The sequence below is a fragment of the Balaenoptera physalus genome (genome assembly GCF_965194825.1).
Source record: "Balaenoptera physalus genome assembly, chromosome: 7".
Lineage (NCBI taxonomy): Eukaryota > Metazoa > Chordata > Mammalia > Artiodactyla > Balaenopteridae > Balaenoptera > Balaenoptera physalus.
In genome coordinates, this window is record NC_138886.1 from 12,788,977 (window position 1) to 12,811,992 (window position 23,016).

A 23,016-nucleotide genomic window follows, 5' to 3' on the forward strand; every position below is an offset into this window, starting at 1 on the left:
GCCCCAATCCGGGGGCCCCAATCCTCTTGCCAGGCCTGGGGCTTCCCTTCTCCCTGCTTCCGTGGCAGCTGTGGCCTGGGGCTCAGTCTTGGGTATTGGGTTTTTCTGGGTGGGGCTCTTTCTGCTGAGTTATTCCTGTGGACTCCAGCCAGGGGAGGGCTTGGGGCGGGCCAGGTGGCAGGAGTGGTGGCAGATGTGGCCAGTGGCATCAGACCAACTGAATTTGAACTCAGGCTCCACTGCTAACTGCGTGAGCCCGGGCAGGTTGTGCAACCCAGGCCGGCTGCAGGCCCCCCATCTGTCTGCTGGGGATGAGAACGGGGTCTCTGCCCTTTGCCCAGGCACCTCCCTCCTCCAGGAACACCCTTCCCACCTTGCCCACCCGGGTGTGAGCTCAGATGCCAGTCCTGCGGGCAGCTTTTCCTGGCCGTCTTTTCAGACTGACCCCTCCCTCCCTCCCTGGTGTCCTGGAAATCCGTACTTCCTGTCCTCAGCTCTGTGGGGTTTGCAGTGTGCCAGGCACCGCGCTGGGCTCGGAGGGTGTGACACAGGGCCCTGTTCCCAGGAGCTTGCTCACACACCTTGGGGAGAGGCTGACATTAAAATGCAAGGTCAAGGGCTTCCCTGGTGATGCAGTTGGGAGTCCGCCTGCCAATGCAGGGGACAGGGGTTCGGGCCCTGGTCCGGGAGGATCTCACATGGGCCTGTGCGCCACAGCTACTGAGCCTGCGCTCTTGGAGCCTGTGAGCCGCAGCTGCTGAGCCCGCGCACCACAGCTGCTGGGGCCTGTGCGTGTAGAGCCCGTGCTCCGCGACAGGAGAGGCCACCGCAGTGAGAGGCCTGCACACCACGGCGAAGAGCGACCCCCGCCCGCCGCGGCCGGAGACCCAGTGCAGCCAAAAATAAATAAATAAAATGCGTAAGTTTAAAAAAAGGGGGAGAAAAAAAAATGCAAGGTCAAGTGTGACTAGGACGATGAGAGGGCCAGGGTGGGAGCCACTGTGGGGTTCAGGGGCGGCTGCCCTGAGGAGGGGGCTTCTGTGAAGAGGCCTGGAGGATGAGTGGAGTTGGCCTGAGGAGGAAACTAGGTGTGTCAAGGCCTTGAGGTGAGAGAAGGAGCCCGCACGTGGGAGGAGCTGTGGCCTTAACGGGGGCTGGAGCCGAGTGAGGATGCCGAGGCGGGGGGTGGGGCCAGATTGCCCAGGGCGCGTGGCTACCCTCAGGTGCTCCTGCGGGCGTGGGGGTGGCCATGTGAGCTCGGGGTCCTCCATGCACAGTCCTCGCTCAGAAGCCACTTGAGGATTGGAAGCAGGCGGCAGCCCCAGGGCAGGCGCGGCCCCAGGGCAGGGGCGGCTGGGCGTGGACGTGGGGCTGGGGTGCAGCCTTGCCAGCCACCGAGGCCACCACGATCCAGGTCTGATGGGTCCTGGATGAGACCCCCAGACCTGGCCACCGAGGTACTCAGCTCAGAGGAAGCCCCGTTCACGCCCTGACCTTGGGAGGGAGGGGCAGCGTTGGCCAGGGTCCTTCTGAAAATGAGCTTGAAGCCTGGGATGGCAGGTGGGGCAGAGCTGGTGTCGGCAGAGCAGGCTGCAGGGAGATGGCTCTAGGCGGAGCCTGGAACGGCTGGCCCGGCCCTGCCCAGTCCTTATTTTTGGAGGGTGAGGTGGGTAAGGTCCCCGCTGCGGTGTCACACGGGCCTGCACGGAGGTCCCAGCTGCTGCCGTGACTGGCTCTGAGACACTTGCCAAGTAAGTGGCTTAGCTTTCCTATTGGCAAAACGGGGATGGTCTCAGCGCCCACCTCCCAGGGCTCGAGGGAAGATTCAGTGACATAGAGCAAGTCACGTAGTTCGCGCAGCACCTGGCACGTGGGAGGTGCTCAAAAAGTCACCTGTTGCTGTGACTCAGACACGGGTCTGCTCTCAGGAGCTCACGGCCTCTCCAGGGGAGGCTGCCCCGCCAGGAATAAGCCTGAAATCAGGGCAGAAGAGATGAGGGTGCACCCTTCTGACTTAGTGGATGTAGAGAGAGAAGAGGATGTGCAGGCAGGGTGGGCTTTCTGGAGGTGGCAGACTTGAAGCTCAGCCTTGAAGGACTGATGGGATTCCCACAGGCAGACACTGCTGGAGGCATCCCATGAGACCTGAACTGTGATCTCTGGGGGCCGGTGTGGGCGAGAGGATTTGTCCGAGCCCCCAGCCAAGCCCCTCTCCCCTCTGCCCCTCCCGAGCCAGCCCCCCCCCAACAGGAGGAAGAGAGAAGGCTTGTCAGGCACAGAGGGCCACATGGGGCGGTGCTTGGGGGGCACAGCGCGCCGTGTCCGTGGACATCAATACCGGGGTGGGTGGTGCAGAGCTGACGGGGAGGCGCCCCAGGTCGCCCCTGTCTGTAGGAGTCGGTGGGGAGGGGGCTTCTCCCCTCTGCTCTCAGCCTTCCCCCAACCCTGGCCCCCTCTCCCCTCCCTCCTGGCTCTTTCAGATTCTCCCTGGCCTGGAGCTGAATAGGCCTCCGCCAAGTCTCTATTCTTGGGCCTTAACTCTGCTTCTGGGGTCTCATAGCTAATAAAAGTAAAAGCAAATAGGTTACCCACGCAGTGAGTGGTTATCTTGGGCCTGGCCTCTTGGTAAGAATGCTACCTGGATTATCTGGTTTAATCCTCAACAATTTTCTCAGTCCCATTTTACAGGCAGAAAACTGAGGCTAGAAGATGCGTCTGTCCCCCTGCCCCTCGGCATCCCTTTGGAGGTCGGCAGCCAGTGTTGAAGGCCCCCCACCTCCTCCAGACTCCTCAGCCACACCTGCTTTCCCCGCTCCTCCCATCCCGTCTCCCATGGGCTTTCCCAGCCCACCAGCGCCCACCCCCGCGGCCCCTGGGGTCCCCTCTCTCACACCCACCACCAAAGGGCTCCACCGGGAGAAGAAACACAGACCAGGAAAAGTTGAAGGCAGGGACAGTACTTGGCAACCCCGACATGCAGACCTAACGTCGTTGTGACATAAGTGGAAATTTAGTCTGGGAGACTTCTCGGCCGGCCCTCCTGACAATCCAAACTTAACCTGTCCCAGACTGACTCACTGTCACCCCCCAAGCCCGGTTCTGCTTCCGGCCCATTGTAGTGAATGACACCTCCATTCCTGAGTGGGGCAGCCTGGGGTCAGCCTGGGATTCACCCCGATTTGCTTTCTCACTCGCCTCCCCAGTTTCCTCACAGACATCTCTAGGTCCGCCCCCTTCTCTCTGTCCCCACGGTTCCAAACTATGCCAACACTCGGAACAGTGCCTGGCATGTAGTAGGTGTTCAGTGAAAATTCCCGGAATGAATGAACAGGTTGGGGTCTCGCCAGCTGCCCACAGACTCTCTCCCTCGAATCCATTCTCCACTCAGCAGCCAAAGTGACACGTGGGCCACGTCAGCCCAACCCCATCCTGCTCTGGTTCCGAACCCCCAGTGTCCTCCACCCCCCACTGAGTACAGGATGGTGTTCACTACCCCCTCCTGGCTCACAAGACCCTGAACAGCTGGCCACGTCCACCTCCCCAGCCTCCTCTCCCCACACTGTGTTATATATAGAGATGTTCCAGCCATAACATGGTGTGCGTAGGCTGCGGACAGCGCCAGGCTGTTCCATGCTTTTATCTTTGCACATGCCGAGCCCTCTGGCCGGAAGTCATCCCAGACTCCACCCTATCTGCCTGGTGAACTACCTGCTTCAGAAGCCGGACCCAGCAATCCCACTACTGGGCATATACCCCGAGAAAACCGTAATTCAAAAAGAGTCATGTACCACAATGTTCACTGCAGCTCTATTTACAATAGCCAGGGCATGGAAGCAACCTAAGTGTCCATCAACAGATGAAAGGATAAAGAAGATGTGGCACATATATACAATGGAATATTACTCAGCCATAAGAAGGAATGAAACTGAGTTATTTGTAGTGAGGTGGATGGACCTAGAGACTGTCATACAGAGTGAAGTAAATCAGAAAGAGAAAAACACATACCGTATGCTAACACATATATATGGAATCTAAAAAAAAAAATGGTCATGAAGAACCTAGGGGCAAGATGGGAATAAAGATGCAGACCTACTAGAGAATGGACTTGAGGACACGGGGAGGGAGACGGGTAAGCTGGGATAAAGTGAGAGAGTGGTAGTGTATATATGGACATGTACACACTACCAAATGTAAAATAGATAGCTAGTGGGAAGCAGTCGCATAGCACAGGGAGATCAGCTCGGTGCTTTGTGACCAGCTAGAAGGGTGGGAGGGAGGGAGACACAAGAGGGAAGAGATATGGGGATACATGTATATGTATAACTGATTCACTTTGTTATAAAGCAGAAACTAACACACCATTGTAAAGCAATCATACTACAAGAAAAATGTTAAAAAAATAAATAAATAAATAAATAAAATAAATAAATAAAGTTCATCCTGGCGAAAAGGCTCAGCTTGACCACCTTGCGTGCCTCCCTCGTACAGCGCTTCAAACTCTGCTGTCATGTATGGATGCGCCTGGCGCCTCAATGCACGGGCTGCATCCCCAGGACCTTGTTTTATTCATCTGCGTGTGGAAGGAAGGAGTGAAGGAGGTTTCTCAGTGTCAGTTAAACCTGAGGCACAAAGGCAGCCAAGTCCAGGTACCTGAGCAGGCATCCTGTACGTTGACCTCGACCACGAGAAGGTCACTCTTCCAGCTATTCACTGATACATGATAAATGACCCTAAAGCAAAATTGCTTAAAATAATGGCAATTTATTGTTTTTCCTGGTCTGAGGGTTGACCAGGCTCTGCAAAGAAGTTCTTCTGCCCCGTGCAGTGTAGCTGAGGTCACTCAGTGGCTGCATTTAGCTGGGAGCTCAGCTGGCGCTGGGGCTTCTCATCCTTGGCAGTCTCTCCATGTGGCCTCTCATCACTCTACAGGGCATCTTGACAGCATGGCGCTGGCTTCCATCAGAGACCATTCCAGGGTGACCCGTCCTAGTGTGTTAGACCCTCTTAGGGGTCACATCACCCTTTCTAACGTTTCATTGGCCAGAGCAGGTCACGTGTCCATTACTTGGCCTTCTTCTTTGGGGTCATCCATGTAACTGTCCACCACGGTCATGCTTCCTTTTGTAGAAATGGCCCCAAGTACAACTGAGAACCCTCTCTTCCTGTCAGTTCAAGGCAAGCTGAGTTAGTCGAAGACAGTTTGAAGTGGCTTCTGATCCTCTTGCTTTGAACCTAAGGCCTGGCCAGAGTTGGGGCCTGTCCCATTCACGGAGGCTGGGTCTGCAGGTGAGGCCGTCAGGGAGACCCCCAGCCCCAACCTCTGTGTGGAGCGTCCACCTTACCCCTGGGAGACTGGGTCTTTGAGAACAGCCCCCTCCCATGGGACACCTGTCGCTAAAGCCAGTAGAAAATGGAATGATACTCTTTGTTTACTGCCAGGATGGAGAACAGAAGGGGGTTCCCCTCAATGGAGGACTTCGCTGCTTGGAGAGGGCAGGTAAGAAGAATCTTTCCCCTGCTTCTCCACTCCCCATCTGCCCCTTCCTCATTTCACTTTCTCTTTCCCCATTTCTGATTCAGGGACTTAGGCTAAATGACCTTTAAGATCCCTTCCAACGTCCCATGTTTATTCTTCCATCATCATCCATCCTTTTGGCATCAGGCTATTCTTTATTTATTGAGTGCCTAGCATGTACCTGGGCACTTTATCTGCCCTCACCCTGAAGCCCCTGGAGGCCACTGAGCTACCTGAGTTTCACACACTGTTCTTTAAAGTGTGGTTCTGGGACCTGGGGCTCATCGCCCTGGTCCCTATCTGAGGTGGTTGTCATGAGACAGTTCACTAAACATTTCCAGCTGTCCTGCCTTATCACATGGGAGGGCCGCCTGTCTTCTCTGACTCTGATGTTATGCTTACTCTGGTCAATGTGTATGAGCAGAACTGTCATGCATCACTTCCAAGTGAAGCTTTAAAAGCCAGTGTGTAAGTCACCATGTCCCCTTTCTTCCCACCCATGGTGGTCAGCACATGGTAAAATGGAGCTTCTGTTAGACTATGACCTTGAGTGATTACTATGTCCAGAGCCCCTGCCCTGGATATGTGGTGAGTGAGAAATAGACTTTTCTGTTAAGTCACTGAGATTTGGGGAATGTTTGTCACTGCAGCATAACATAGCCTATGCTGACTTATACCTACACTCAGGTTCAACACAAGAGACCACAGGGCTGCTGCAATCACTTGTCTAGCCCTCATGACCAGCCTTTTTGGAAAATGGCAAAACATTTTTCAAGCTCTTTCAAAATCCATTTGATAAATTCCATGGAAGTCAATATGGGTCTTGGTGGTTAATTGGTTATGGAGGGGTGGGAGAAATGGAGGAGCCAGGCTCCAAAAACAGAAGGAAACCCCCTCCCTTAATTCACCCCTAAACCAACCAGGAAAAGGATTTCTTCTCACATTAGGCCACTTGGGAACATCAGGGATTTACTTTTCCCCTTCCTCTCTCCCACACTCTTTCCTTCCTCCCTCCCACACTCCTTCCTTCTTCCCTCCCTCCATCCCTCCCTTCCTTCTTCCCTTCCTTCCTTCTTTCCTTCCCTCCTTCCTTCCCTCCCTCCATTCTTTCTTATTTACTTTCTTTCTTTCTTCTCTTTCGTCTTTTTTAAAACGTTGCTTTCCAAAGTTGGGTTAAGATGGAATTCTTGGTAGTGATTTTCTTTTTTCCTAGTACAACTCCACGATACACTTCAACAGGCCCCACTTCCTGACCGGGGTGAGGCATCTTGATTGCATACAGATGATTGCTTTATAAAATATTTTAAAACCCTGACAGCTCTCCAAAAGAGAAGCCTGTTGTTAGAAGAGTGCAATGGCTTTCAATTTCTCTTGACCTTTAAGGAAAAGTAACTTGAAATGTGGTGTTTATTTTCTGCCTGCACAGAGCACTTGAAGAATGCAAGATGGCATCATGTTGTCAGTTATGTTATTTCCAGCTTAGAGCTTCACAAACCTGGCCGTTATTCTATTACCTGCAGATAGAATCTCCTCTTCTCCAGGGGGCTGGCATGAGAGTCCAACAAGGGAAGCAGGAAGTCCATTCTCTAGGTTTCATGCTGATGGCACCGATGCATGGTGCATGGAGCCGGGACCCGAAGACTCAGCATTTCCACACCATCTTCTTCACCAATTTATTAAAATGTCATACTTTTTATGAGCATCCTGGCCAACCTCCTCACTTGGCATGGGGCAAATGGAAGCCCAGAGGGCACAAGGCCAGGCCAGGGCCTCTCAGTGGGTTAGGACCTACCAGGAGGTGACAGCATGATAGAATGGCGGAATGCAAAGAACTCGGGCTTAGCGCTGGGTGCGCTGAACTTTGGACTTCAGCTCTGTCACTTACTCACTATGTGACTCTTGTCTCAGCTTCAGTTCCCTCACCTCTAAAATGGGAACCATAATGATCATCAACATTCATAGACCACTACGTGCAGGAACTCTATTTCAACTCATTTTTTACAACTGCACTCTGAGATAGGTTCTATTTTCACCCCACTTTTCAGATGAGGAAACTAGAGGCCAGAGGAGTTATAAGACTTGCCTGAGGTCACAAAGAAGAACACACACTCCAACCCAGCCATGTTGGGAAGATTGTACTTTTCTCCCTGGAGAGTTGCTTGGGAGAAGTAAAATGCTAGAATACACAACAGGGCTTGACATACAGGTGTGCTCAGTGAGGAATGGCTATTATTGTCATTCAAAAAGACACCACCTATTTGAGAAACAGTTGACCCAGAACTGCACATGAAGCCTTTTGCTCACTCACTAAGAATCATCACTCCAGGGACTCCAGTGCTCCCAGGTGCCCTATCACACCTTGTCTAAGAAGAGGAGATTTTGGATCTGAGCCTTAAGAATAAACAGCTCACTTGGCAGACGGGGCCAGTGGGAGGATGCACCAGGCAGAGCAAGCAACACTGGCAAAAGCCTACGAGGCGCAAAAGTGTGTGTGGTTGCAAGTAGAGCCGGGTGGGGGCTGCTGGGTTTTATTCAGATGCTTGTTGCCAGGGGACCTCCCCTGCCCCGCATCCTCCTTCAGCCTCTTCAAAACCCGGACCTCATGCGCCACCTGGTGGCGTCCTCTGATGCTAACAGGGCAGACACTACCAACAGGAGTAAAAGCTGCCCATACCCCTGTCCCCTGTCCCTTCCTGTCCCTTTCCCCGGAAATGGACTTGCTATAAAAGTGACAGAACAACAATCAAGAAACATTTTTTTATTTAAAAATTACATTTTTCCAGTTATCAAAACAATGCATGGTCATTGTAGAAAATTGGGAAAATACAGAAAAGTTTAATAAAGAGGAAACTAGTCTCCCTCAATTCCATCACCCAGAGTAACCACTATTAATATACTGGCATATCTGAACCCAGAGATTTTCTCTGCATGTAATTTTCATGTAATCCACATATGCTGAGGATTAGTGTGTACATATATTTAGGTATAAATATATATACATATATATGGACTCAGTTACGTTTAAACATACGTGGCTTATTTTTGTGAACAAAGGGCTTGGTGTGAGGGGTAGTGTGGGTGTTGGGAGCTGGGTGCTAGTGTCAGATCACCCTGAGTCTGAATCCTGTCTTTGCCTTTACAAGCTGTGTGACTCCAGCAAGTGACTTCTCTTTTCTGAGCAGCGATTTCCTTCACCATCTGTAAAATGTGGCGAATAACGGGACTTATCCCAGGGCCACTGAGAAGCTTAAATGACACAACGTATGCAAAATGCTTAGTACAGGGCCTGGGGCAGAGAGGTTTCTCACTGATATTAGGTTACCACGGAAAGCTTAGTCTGCCTTTCTGATTCGTAGCAGAAACCTCTAGAAATGGGATGAACTTCTGGGTCCAAAGGTAGGAAGAGCCTCCAGGTCGATACAGTTTGCCAAAACCAAGAGGGAAAATTTCAACCAAGATGGCATGTGTCCAGCACCACGGCTGTTCTCATTTGTCTCTATCTTCTTCCAGGTCCTGTTTACGCAGAACAGTCTTTAAGCGTTGTTGATTACGATGCTTGCACCAGTTCGCTTAATGTTACATCACCAGGATACTGTTTATCCTAAGCGGCTAAAGCTGTCATTGACATTTGCTATAATTTGCATATGTATTTTCTTATTATTGAATATCTGAGCAGTTTAATTTTTCTTTCATTCATTCATTCATTCATTCGCTTGCTCATTTATTCATTCGCTTGCTCATTTATTCATTCATTAACAAATTCATTCATTCATTCATTCAAGAAATGGTTATTGAGTGCCTACTGTCTACCAGGCACTGACTGGGTGTTGGGATGTGGTCAACTAGAACAGGACAATCCTTACTTTTGGCATTTGGACTCTGGTGAGACAGACCGTTACAAGTAAACAAACAAGTAAAACTCTGACTATAAGCTGTGGTGAGTGTGTGAAGGAGAAGGAGAGACCTACTTCTTTATATATTTGTGTATTTTGGGAGGTGGTCCTGGTCCCTGATTCTCACCTGCTCTTTGCTCCTCAACAGCCGTAACTGAAGCTCCCCTGTGAGGAGTCCCATGTGGGGTAGGATTTTCCACCAGCACAGTTTAGAATTTCCTGAGAAGTCAGAGGTCAGCACAGCTTTCAAAGACCTGACAGGGAGCTCCAATGGGCCTTGCCTCCTGTTCACCCTTCCTCTAAGGTTTGTCTTTCCACCAGTCTAGTCTGCTAGAAAAGCCTTATGATTATCCCCCCTTTTTTACAGGACTAATACATTTTATTTTTTTCTTCCAGTTTTACTGAGATATAATTGACATAAGCAGTGTATAAGTTTAAGGTGTGTACAACATAATGATCTGATTTACATACATCACAAAGTGATGATCACAGTAAGTTTACTGAACATCCATCATCCTATATAGGCACAAAATTAAAGAAATAGAAAAAAATTTTTTTCTTGTGATGAGAACTCAGGATTTACCCTCTTAACAACTTTCATATATAACATACAGCGGTGTTAATTATATTTGTCACGTTGAACGTTACATCCGTAGTACTTATTTATCTTATAATGGAAGTTTGTATCTTTTGACTGCCTTCATCTAATTTCCCCTCTGCCAAACCCTTTACCTCTCCCCCCTCCCACCTCTGGTAACTACAAATCTGTCCTCTTTTTCTATGAATTTGTTTGTTTATGAAGTATAATTGAATTACAACACTATGTTAGTTCCTGGTACACAACTTAGTGGTTTGATATTTCTATACATTTCAAGCTGATCACCATAATATATCCCCTTCTTAAATTTACTTGTACTGTACCTTTTCCTCACCTCCCTCTCAGGACAGGGCTTCCATCAGCCCTGGGAGCCTTTGAACCAATCAGCAAAGGTGCTCCTTTCTGGTGGACAAAGCCTCAATGGGTGAGGCTAGGCAGGCAGAGTACAAGTTGGATTTCAGCCCCTTTCAGGCCCCATGGGTCACCTGCATGACCGTACACGCTGCCGTGCCCACAGCCTCTGGAATGACCACCCCACCTACTTTCTTTCTTTTTTTTTTTTAAATAAATTTATTTATTTATTTTATTTTTGGCTGCTTCGGGTCTTTGTTGCTATGCGCGGGCTTTCTCTAGTTGTGGCGAGTGGGGGCTACTCTTCGTTGTGGTGCGCGGGCTTCTCACTGCGGTGGCTTCTCTTGTTGCGGAGCACTGGCTCTAGGCGCACGGGCTTCAGTAGCTGTGGAGCACAGGCTCAGCAGTTGTGGCTCGCAGGCTCTAAAGCGCAGGCTCAGTATCTGTGGCACACGGGCTTAGTTGCTCCGCAGCATGTGGGATCTTCCCGGACCAGGGCTCAAACCCGTGTCCCCTGCATTGGCAGGCGGATTCTTAACCACTGCGCCATGAGGGAAGTCCCCCACCTACTTTCTAACTAGCTGATTCTTACTCCATCTTGAAGACTCAGTTTATATTCTATCTCGTATATGAAGTTTTATCTAGCTTTATAATTTACAGTAAATCCTCCATTCGTGGAACTCCTAATTTTTCTTTTTACTCTTTGCCTCATTTGATACTTAACTGCATACTGCCTTGTGATTCCTCTCGTTTTCCTCTCTTGTATCATTATTTCATCTGCAGAGGGTGGCAAAGTTCACCCGTGTGGGCTGTCACAGCTACTGTCCTCAGTGTGGGGTGCTGCTCTATCCTCCCAACCCCATTCCCTGAAAAATCAAATGTGGTTCCCTAAGGTGAGAAGGGAAAGCCCTCTCCTTGGGTTGGCTTTAAAAATATATGGCAACCCAAAAGAATAGAGAGCAGGGACTCAAATAGGTATTTGTGTACTCATGTTCATAGCTGCATCATTCACAATAGCCAACAGGTGGAAACAACCCAAATGTCCATTGTCAGATGAACGGATAAATACAATGTGGTCCATTCACACCATGGAACACTATTCTGCCCTACAAAGGAATGAAATTCTGATAATGCTACAACATGGATGAACCATGAAGGCATTAGGCTGAGTGAATAAGCTAGATACAAAGGGACAAATATTGTATGATTCCACTTCTATGAGGTAATTAATCCAATTCATATAGACAGAAAGGAGAACGGGTAGTTCACGGGCTGGGGGAGGGTGGACAGGAGTTAAGAGTTTAATGGGTACAGAGTTTCAGTTTGAGAAGATCAAAAAGTTCAGGAGATGATTGCACAACAATGTGAATGTATTAACGCCATTGAAGGCTATACCTAAAAATGGTTAAAATGATACATTTTATGTTATGTGTATCTTACCAGAATTTTTAAAAATGACAACATGAAAAGGGTTGGTTAATGTCCTCAACTCAACCGCGAATCTGCAGGCTTCTCCACGGCCTCCCTATGCCATTGGGAGCTCCGTGAGAACAGGGAAACGTGTCTCCCCTCTCAGTCTGGGGCTCTCCCAGGACCAGAAAGGGATTTCTTCAAACGGGGAGCTAATCCTTGAGAGCTTGGACTTGTCATGTCCATCATCAGACTGAGGTGCTTCCTGATGGTGGAGTTGCCTAGAACGGGTGACGCTGTGCCTCCTCCATCAGACCGGGAGTTATCCCAGTGAGTGTGTACGGGGTGGGGGAAAGTGGGCTTCGTGTTTGAAATTGTTGTCTCTCCGGCCCAGCCCCTGGGCTCAGGAGCCCCGCAATCGCCCAACGGCTTTCTGCTCTCAAGCTCACCTCCAGCCTCTCCCCTCCAAGTTCCGCGGGCTCAGAACTCCGGCGGGTTCTCCGGTTGGGCGGGCAGAGGCCGCTTCCGCCCTCTTCCAAGATGGCCGCCTCGTCTGCGACAGGCGCGGTCACGTGAGCACCCTCGCCTATGAGGTCGCCGGGGCTGGGTCGGCGATTGTCCCTTCCCGGGCCCCGTCCCGAGTCGGCGACTGCCGTTGTCAACCGGAGCCTGAGAGATCATGGCAACGGGCTCGGGCGGGGAGCGCGTGGCAGCTGCGGCAGCGGCGGCAGTTTGGTCGCGGGCCGGGGCGGCGGAGCGGCGGCGGCGGCGGCAGCACTGGCGCTGGCACCAGCCCTGAGCACCATGCTGCGGGGCCGACCCGAGAGGGAGCTGGCGGCCTGGTTGGAGGCGGAGGCCGTGGGCGCGGCCAAAGCGCATGCGGCGAAGGAGCAGGTCCGCGTGGACCCGGGCGCTGCCGGGGAGCCGGAGCGCAAGGCTGGGGAGGAGCAGCCCAAGGAGCCGGCCCCGGCGCAGCCCCGCGCGGCCGAGGAGGGCGACGCCCGCGTCCCACCGCGGCCGCCGCCCACGCTGCCCATGTACCAGGCGAAGCCGGCGTCGGCGCAGGGCCTCTCCCCGCACGGGAAGTCCAGGAGCAAGAGCCGTAGCTGCAAGCGGAGCTCGGACCGGTCCGAGGAGTACTGCTCTCCGCGGCCAGTCACCGTGGACAGCTCCAAGGCCAGGACCTCCCTGGACGCCCTGAAGATCAGCATTCGCCAGCTCAAGTGGAAGGAGGTGAGGCCCGGCCCGGCCGCGTGGGCACAGGGGGGTGGACTGGACGACCTCAGAGGAGACGGACGGCCCAGGCCAGGTCTGAGGGCCGAGCTCCTGCTGTGCGCCACGCTTGTCAGCCGCAGACTGTTCATCCTTCAAAGCCTAGCCCCCAAGTCACTTCCTCAAGACGGCTCTAGACCCCTCCAGGTCAAGTTAGCCACTCCCTCCTCTGGCTCCCCTGCAGCTCCCCTCCAGCTCCATGGTCTCCAGCCATCAGCGCTGGCCTCCCCACATGGTAGATATTTGTTTATATGTCTGCCTCCTCCACCAGCTTGTGAGTCCCCGGAGGCCTGGATCCTCTCTCTCTCTCTCTCTCTGTTTCACTTCTTCCTTAAGTTATATTTGTTTAGCATTTACTGGGTGACCCTTGGGGCGGTTGAACCGTTTGTACTTTGGAGGCAGGCGGACTAGGGTCTCAGCACCCTGCCACTTAGCTCTGTGACCTTGAGCAAGTTGCTTCACCTCTTCAGCCTATTTCCTTCTCTATAAAGTGAGACTAATAAAACCTATCTCATAGTTTTCTTAGTATTAGAAGACTCACCGCTTATTGTAGTGTAGCCCAAGTGTGCAATAAATGGTAGCTAATCTTACCACCTACTCCTCTCTCTCTTCCACCATCACTATCACCATCACATCACCATTAGCATCACTGTCATCAGTGTAGGCACTGTGTTTTATGTTTCAGGGCTTGGCTTATAGCAGGCGTCACGAAGTGGTGGGTGAACGGGTGAATGAAGGAATGGGTTATTTGTCCCTGAAGTCATTTTAGACCTGGTGGGGGCTGGGATGAAGCACCAGTGACATCCAGAGATATCTGTTGCAGTTGGCGGAGTGGATAAAGCCATTTGACTTTATTTGCAGCACCTAAGGTTATTTAATGTGCTTTTGGGAGTGTCAGGATTGTGGTTTGGGGTAGTTGAATTTGGAGGCTTGGACCCAGATGGTCTGCTGATGGGACAGGATCTGTAGCAGGCAACACGAGGACGCAGGTCCTTAGCCCTGGGTCTTAGCTATGGTAGAAGTTCAGGAATGGTTTAATGAAGTTGGAACATGCAGAGAGATGGCCACAGAAAGGTTTGATGAGGTCAGAGGGTTGATATCCCAGCAGAAGGGGTCGTGTGGTTTGGAGGGCAGTCAAGAATCAGGCAGGGCAGACTTCCAAGTAGGGAGGTGTTAGCCATTGGGAAGTCTGATTCCAGGGGTCAGGGCCTCCCAGCCTTGGGGCTTGGGGTTCAGGGGAGGACTTTGATGCCTATGAAACCTGGAGAAAGTGAGGGAGGCTCCCAGTACTAGGTGTCTGGGTTTCGGGACAGGGTCCCAGGTCCAGACCAGAGATATGAGGACCAGAACAAGATAAACCTGGAGAGCCTGTCAGTACTATAGTCCTAATGAAGGGAGGATCCAGGAACTGAGACGAGGCCACAGAATTAAGGAAGACTGATTGGCCCAAGCCTGTGCTTAGCTTAGCCCTGGGGAGGAGGGAGACGCAAAACTGGCCAGATCTCAAGTGATGGAGCCACACGGACTCAGAAATCAGCAATCACACATGCTGGGCCAACTTGATTCACTCATTCCGTAAGTGTCCATAGTGTCCACTGTGGATGCCAGGCCCTGCGAATCAAAGATGCTTAAGATGTAACCCTTGCCTTCAAGGACCTCCAAGTTCAGTAGGAGGTAAGACACAAGTAAAGAAATCATTGCAGTAGTTACAGGGCCTTTGCTGCTGCTTCCTGAAATGCTCTTTTCCCAGCTATTGGCATGGCTTACTCTGTTACTTCAGATCTCTGATCAAATGCCACCTCCTTGGAGAGGCCTTCCCCCAAGATCCCTCCACTCTTTTTTATTTTTTTTTTCATAGTACTGAACTTTAGTGACATTATATTTTGTATTGTTTATTGTCTGTTTCCCTCAGTAGAATGTAAGCTCCATGAGGGCAGGGGCTTTTGTTTTATTTACTGCTGTATCCTCAGGTGCTTGGCACATAGAGGTGCTCAATAAATATTTGTTGACTGGATGAACACCTTATGTGATGAGCGTTTCTCTCTCTGTGTAAAGGCGTACATGCTATAGGAGATAGAGGGGGGGCCATGTCAGGGCCATGTACTGGAGGAGAGAGCCCTGAGCTGAGTTCTGAGTGCTGAGAATGAGTTGGCATTATTTAGGGGTCGTCGACTTTGGATCCCTGGCCGAGGGAGTGGGATGGACCAAGCAGAGGTGCATTTGGGGCTTCTCAGGTAGTTCAGTAGGGCTGAGTCATAGAGTGGGGGGCAGAATGGTGAGAGAGAGGGCAGGAGGGGTGAGCAGGGGTCAGATCATGTGCTGCACTGTGGAATGTGGATTCTTTTGGAAGCCTACATGAGCCACTACAGAATCTTAAGCGTCTTTTGTTTATCTGCTGTGCTACTTTGGTAAGTGAGTTAAATTCTTTAGGCCTCAGTTTGCCTGTCTGTCAAATGGGGTTGGGTCAGTGGTTCCCAGTCTCCTTACTGCTGTAGCCACATAATGGTAATGTGAGTCTATGTGTGGCCCTTGCACAGGTGAACCCGGTGGGGTGAGCAGTTTACAGGGCGCTACCTCCAGCCCCAATCCTGCCTGTTCTGCTCAGAAAGCATGTTGGCATGTAAGTGGAGATGCTCATTCTAGTATATTTTAAAACATAATTCACTCACAACAAGACTTTACTATTAGACATGTGATTATTTACATAGTCACGCTTCCCTATTCGTCTGTGAGGTCCCGAGGACAGGAGTGGTGTCTGACTTGTGTCCCTGATGCCCAGCAGATGGCGGGTGATCCATAAATGAATGAATGAATGACTTGCAACAGGGCTCACATCTCATCTTGATGCCATAGAATGTGGAGTTTGAAAAGTGCCAGACTGGGTAAACTTTGAAGTTCCTTCCAGCTTTAAACAATGGTCATGGTATTCTTAGTACCTACCACAAAATTGGCTGCACGACAAGTAACATATATATAAACTGGGTACTAACAAAATGTAAACACAGCCTCCCCAGGCCTCAGTTTCCCCATCTGTTACAGGGGTGCTGTTGGAAAAGGTCACCTCTAACGCTCAGCACTGATATTCTAGGAGCAGGAAGTCTGCTGGGGGCTGGGTTGCAAGGAACTGAGCTGCAGTGTCCCTTGTATGTCATGCTGTGCTGTCACTGCAGGATTTGGGAGTCCCTAGCTGGCTGGCTTTGGCAGGGGTTGGGCAGCAGCCCAGGCAAGAAATAAGGTTATGAGCACCAACCAGTGTGAAAGCTCTGTGTCTCCTTTTGCGAGTGAGTGGTGAGGGGCTCCACCATCGGGCTATTCAGCAGGGCAGCGCTGAGCCAGCATGGGCGTTCAGACGTTTGCTCAGCTACAGGGCGCGGTCTCCCTTCTTTCTCCACTTTTCTCTTTTCTGCACGCACTTAACGACAATAACGATATCAGTGATAATGAACAGCAGCTATGATGGAGCCTTCCACAGCTCTTCCCCTGTGCCAGGCACTCTTCTAAGTGCTTTACATATAGCCAAGGAGTTGATTCTCCCAGCAACCAATAAAGTAAATGCCCTTTTGTCTCCATTTTACACAGGAGGAAATCGAAGTACACAGAAGTTAATGTATCCAAGGTCCGACAGCTGGTAAGGGGCAGAGCTAGCATTTGAAACAGGTTTCCACTTGAAACCAGCCTCCCATTCTGTGCCCTTCCCACTGCTCCCTGCTGGCTGATACTGGCGGACCCTGGGTCAGGGGTGGCATAGACATGAAAGGGAGTCCCTCCTTGCCCTCCAGGGATAGACGTGCATATAGACAATTGCGGTCCAGCCTGGGAGTTGAGTGGGTAAATGGCATTCCATACAGAATAGGAGCAAAGGCAGGGAGATCCGGGTTTATATGCAGGATGGGGTGATGGTGGCTTAGAGGGCACGTGGAGAGCAGAGAGAGATGAAGAAGGAGCCAGGTTGGAGGACATCGAAGGCCATGCTGAGAGGCTTGCACTTCTGGCTGAATATAACCTCAGATTCTTGCCATATATAGACCGAGCTTTCCTTGCCCACTCTGTCAGTCTCAAGGGCCCCACGCCAACTCTCTGAAATGATTCAGTTGTCAGTTGTAACTCCAGTCAGGTCTAATGCAATGGTGCCCACCATGCTAAATTTGTTTCTCAAAGGACAATTCACAAATGTTAGCTCTGTAAACTTGTAGGTAAGACGAAAGTTTATTCTAGAAGAGCAAAATCATGTTTATAGAGTCACCGTGAAGTTGCAACGTGAGAGGGATGGTTCCTGGCTCATAGTAGATGTTCAATAAATATTTACGGAATTGTATGGTCCTCTTCTAATCGTGTGAGCCTCTCTCCCCGTCTCCTGTATATTTTTGCAATTCTGACACCCTCATTAGAGAAAACCTTAGGGAAAAGACACCATGGAGGATAGATGCCACTGTTGTTGTGAGCTGCCCTCCTTGGAGATGTCGGTTGTGTATATGTGCGTAGTGGTGCCATGGGCATCAGCTAACGTGAACGAGGGCGCTGAGAGATTTGATAGAGGGACCTTTGTTGGTAATAGTTGGCATAAGCCCCATCCCAAGATCTATTACAGTGTGAACTCTTTGTTTGAGAGTGTCCAAATCAAGTGCTGTTTTCTGAAATGTATCCAGCCTTTCTTCAGAACATATATATATATATATACTTATGCTGTCATCCTATTTATAACTTGTACTATGTTAGTTACTGTTTATGAAATATCGTATTATGTGCTAGGCATCATTCTAAGTGCTTTATACTCATTAAAACTAGTGTAAAATGTTTATTATGGATTATTTTATTTAGTCCTCACAGCAACCCTCTGATGTGGATCCCCTTATCATTTCCAATTTACAGATGAGGAAACTGAGGTTGAGAGGAGGTTAGTTCAGGGTTGAGCCCAAGTTCACACAGGTAACAAGTGGCCAAGCCATCCAGGGCCTGTGCTTGTAGCCAGTATGCAATACTATACTGTCTTCTTTGCTAATCCTTTGCTAAAATCCACCCTGCAAGGAGTTACTCTATTTTCATTATTCCCAGATAACAATTGAAGAAACTGAATTGGGCACAGCAAGAAAGTGGGAGGGTCAGGGTTCGAACAGTCTGTCTTGTTCCCAAGCCCACTTTTCAGTATGTTTTATCTTCCTCCACTTCTTAGCCCTCCCATTCCTCATCTGACTCGTAACTCTGAAATGGCAGTGGTGTCACTTAGAACCAGGAGGGTGATATTGCAAACAGGACTTAAAGTAAAGCACATTGAAATATATCCTGCCTGGCAGAGGGAGCATTTGGTGTCTGCACCTTGCAAATCCTATCTCATTGCTGCCCACGAGGGAGAAGAGATTCTGGTGCATTTGACTTGCCGAGTGGCCTTGCTCCTCTGCAGGATGTGAGCCTGCTGCATGAACTGCTGTGTCTCAGACTCTTTGTGGAAGAAGGCAGATTAGAAAATGAAGAATTGGGTAGTTTAACATTCCTCCCTTTCTCACTTTAATGATAGTCATCGCGATTTACTTTCCATGTTTTGAAAACAGCATTACATTTAGGGACGGTTTATAGCCTACTCCATCGAATGTTCGCCTTCAGTAGACACGTTATTTTAACGCCTAGTCTACTAGAATTTTTCCTTTGCAAGTTAAGCTTGTCACACCATAAAAATCACAATTCACTGCCACTCTTATATAATATATATAATAGCTTCATGAATCCACACTAATGCCTTACAGAGTCCTTTAAAAGACAGTAAATTCCAGGAGCTCATATTCAAGTTCTATAACTACTACAGATAAAAATTTTGGTTTTTAAGCAGGTGTTAAAATTGTTAGAGCAGTTTTCTGTGTTATATAAACATGCCCTCTGTTGTAAATAGCCTCGATTTTCTTAGCATTCTGGATTCTGGTTTTGTATCAGCAGAAGTTGAGTGCAAAAATTCAATCATACATTTTCTTTTTCTTTTAAATCTGTTCCTTGAAAAGAACATATTGTAAAAGTAATCAGCCACTCTTTTAAGTGGCTTCTCTAGAGGGAAAGTATTGTGTTCTGGAGCTAGTGTGGACTTTGAATTCAGACAGATGAGTTAAAAATCCTTGCCACTAATTACTTGTGTGACCAAGCCAGTTGGGCACTGCATACAGAACCACTCTGAGCGTCGATCCTTCAACTGTATCGGTGGGCTAGTGATGCTTCTCTTGCAGAATTCTTGCGAGATTAAATGAGGGGATGTATGTAAATTGCCTTAACCCAATGCTTGGCACATTGTATTCAGTTAATGTTACTTTTCCTTCTATTGGGTAACTATAGACAAGTGTTATTTGATCTATATATATTTTTAAACTAGAAAACAACTAGTATAGAGTTTCATCTGCGTATATAGGTTACTGGTTAAATAGACATGACCAGCTCATTTGAATCATTTAACAAATACTTTGAGACCTACTTTGTGCCAGGCTATATTTGGGTTCTTGGGATACAGCAGATAACAAAAGCACCCAGAGACCTCTGCAGGATAAGGGAGAGTTACATTTTTTGCATGAATGTCAATGTGATGTAGTTTAGGTTTAAAATTTTTTAAATAACACTGATTTAAAGTTCTTTTCTTTTAAAATCAATTATACTTTTAAGGTTTCATGAGTTCAATTGAATTTTTTTTAAGTTATTTATTTAATTTTAAAATTTATTTTTGGCTGCATTGGGTCTTCGTTGCTGTGCGCAGGCTTTCTCTAGTTGCGGCCAGAGGGGGCTACTATTCGTTGCGGTGCATGGGCTTCTCATTGCGGTGGCTTCTCTTGTTGCGGAGCATTGGCTCTAGGCACGCGAGCTTCAGTAGTTGTGGCACGTGGGCTCAGTAGTTGTGGCTCTCGGGCTCTAGAGCGCAGGCTCAGTAGTTGTGGCGCATGGGCTTAGTTGCTCCGCAGCATGTGGGATCTTCCCGGACCAGGGATCGAATCTGTGTCCCCTGCGTTGGCAGGCGGATTCTTAACCACTGTGCCACCAGGGAAGCCCCTTAATTGAATTTTTTAAAGCCTCTATTCTGGACCTGGTGCCTGTCTCATCATACTCAGGTATATTAACTATATATGTCACCATGGGAAACTTATTTTAGCTATTCAAGTGACATCAGTACTTAACTTTTGTGTTCATAAAACAAATAAGGAGGTTGTTGATGTGAATGTATCTGTTAGCTGTATAGAAGAGAAGCAGATTCCCTGGGCTGACTCCTTACTTTCATCCCTAAGCGGCCCTCCCTACTGACCCTGGAAAGTCCATACCAGGCATGGGTTTGAATCTTGGCTCTGTGACCCTGGACAAGTTCCTTTACCTCTCTGAGCCAAAGGTTCCTCATCTCTAAGAATGAGCATAAAAACATGGTAGGCTTGTGAGGATTAATTCTGAAAATCTTTGAAGTGCCCGGTGCTTTAAAGTAAGAATACCTGTTGGTTTGGCTTTCCCTCCGATGAATTTCTATGACATCTTAATTCAATTTTATAATAGAAAATTGATTGGTGTGAACAAGCAAATAACCTTGCTGTTGCTTTAATCAGTTTGGAGCCCCTCCTTTCCATGTGGCTGCTCCTCCACGGCCCAGTCACTCCCTGAGATCCCTCCACGGAGGCTGTGCTTTTGTCAGAGAGAACGATGATCTTGCTTCTCTATTCCAGATGGACCAACATCTCTCCTTCCGCATCACCTCAAATCGGGCCCTGCCTTAACAGCTGCCTCGGCCGCCATTTGTTTACCTGTTTGTTTCTCTGGGTGTTTTGGAACCGTTATCTAGTAATTTTTATAAATGCTCCCTAAGTCCTGGCAGGCATTGCTGACAGCTCCTTCTCTTCCCCCATCTGCTTCTGTGTCATCTGAGTAAAACCTCCGCATCCTTATTGGAGCTGGAAGAATAAGGCTGTTTGTCTCGCGTGCTGTCATCCCTAAGTATAGTGTTACTTTTCAAAGAAGCCCTTCAGTCCCTCTGCCTAGAACTCTTACAAAGGCCAGTTTTCATATTTTGTTCGTTATGGTCACAGGGGGATTTTATTTCTCTTTGTGTCAGAACTGTGGTTATTGGAATTTTAAAAAGCAACAAAGTAAAAATTTCTGGACATCTTAGATTATTTACAAATACCTTTTGTTCAAATTCCAAAAACAATATGTGCTTATGAAAATTTATGCAATTCCCAAGTGTGTAAACTGAAACCCCAAAGTCCCCCCGACCCCATTCCCTGCCCTTCCCCTCTCCCATTCTCATTCTTCTCTTAGGGTAACCCCAAGATTACAGTTTGGTATGTATCTTTCCAGATTTTTTTTTTTTTCTTATTCCTATATGTATCAGGACCACTGAATTGTGCTGGAGTATCAAACAACCACAAGCTATCAGTGGCTTACTACAACAAAAGTTTCTTTCTTGCTCCCACCTAGGGGGTTGATGAGATTTGGTATGGGGGTGGGGCGAGAAGGGGCTCCCGCCATCTTGGTTATTCAGAGACCCAGGCTTCCAGCTCAGCACCTGCTTCAGTGAGTCACTGAGAGGAAGGGAACATGATAAATTCTGCACTGGCTTTTAAGCCTTCTACCCCGAGGTGATTCTGCTCACATTTCATTTGTCAAAGCAAGATACATAGCACGGTGAACTTCAGAGGGGCTGGGGCACGCAGTCCTACCGTGAGAGTGCAAAGAGGAGAATCAGAACATCCTGCTGATGACCACCAACTACACATCATATGTAGAGATACAAGAGATACATATATAGTATAGAAATAGAAATAGAAACAATTTTCATTTTATTTTAAATGCTGACATTGTACAATATTTATGGTATTTGGCAAGTTTTTCTTTGGCAGTACCTCATGGACATCTTTCTCTGTTAGTACATACGGATTCATTTCATTTTAATAACAACCAAAGAGTCCATTCGATGGATGTACCACCATGCAATGTACTGATGGGTGTGTTTCCCTATTTCTTGTTTGCTGTTACAAAGAACAGTGCAGTAAACATCACTGTGTACAAATGCTTCTGTAGGATAAACTCCTAGGAATTGTTGGGTCAGAGGATACGTGTACTTTGTATTTTGATAGTTACTGTCAAGTTGCCGCCAGCAGTGTTTGAAAGTGCTCGTCCATGCATATCCTTTCCAATGCTGTGTACTATTAATCTTCTAAATCTTTACCAAACTGATAGGTAAAAATATGTGCTTTTAATTTACAGTTTTGTCATTGTCATCAGGGTTTGGCTTTTTGTATACGTTTTTAGTCATTTGTACTGCTTCATCTGTGAAATGCCTAAATGTCTTTTTGTTCATTTATCTTTTGGGTTGTTTACATTTACATTTTGTTTGTTTATGTTTTTCTTATTGGTTTGTAAATATTATGGGTAGTTACTTTTTGTCTCATTTGTGTTGTAAATCTTTTCCCCCTGTTGATATTTAAACATCTAATAATCATTTGCCTTGCATGATCTACATTATTATAATTGAAAACATTTTTTTTCTTGCTACTTACTAAAAGCAGTCTTTATTTATTATTGACTTAGCTTAAGAGGGCAGAAGAAACATGCAGTTCTGTCTTCAGGTACTATTAAACTCCTAGAGAATTAAGAGGCAGTGTGGAGGGCCTTAGAGTCTTACATTTCCAGGAACTAGACATTTTATGTGGAACTGTCACATATATTTATCTAAGTTGACTTTTACGTTGTGCAGTAAGCATGGTGGACCTTATTATTTCTGTTTTACAGATGTCAGTGTGGTGTGGAGTTAGATTTGGGTATGAATCCGCACCACTATTTGTTCTGTCACACGGGACATCGTGATACTTGTTTTTTAGGGTTGGTGTCCCATTTTAATAACATATGTAACCTGTATTCCAAAGTGAGAATGCACTAAGTGTGTGGTCTGTTTCAACTCTCCCACCATTCAAAGTTGTTAAGTGACACACAGCTCAGAACTCGAGGGTGTTGTCCTGGCTCTCAGGCCAGGT

At 48.3% G+C, this 23,016-nt stretch overlaps 1 protein-coding gene across 3 annotated transcripts in view; it reads left to right on the top strand.

Annotated features, from left to right (window-relative positions):
- The first annotated feature begins 1,142 nt into the window (after positions 1-1,142).
- The window catches only part of TTLL11 (tubulin tyrosine ligase like 11), a 255,910-nt gene continuing 234,036 nt past the window's right edge, over positions 1,143-23,016 (top strand). The window contains exon 1 of one of the 3 annotated variants that reach the window (XM_082467860.1): positions 1,143-13,000. In XM_082467860.1, the coding sequence (XP_082323986.1) occupies positions 12,356-13,000 (645 nt within the window). In that variant the 5' untranslated portion in view covers positions 1,143-12,355. Of the gene's footprint in view, positions 13,001-16,650; positions 16,668-23,016 lie in introns of those variants that run through there. The other 2 variants (XM_082467861.1, XM_082467865.1) reach the window with 2 other exon arrangements.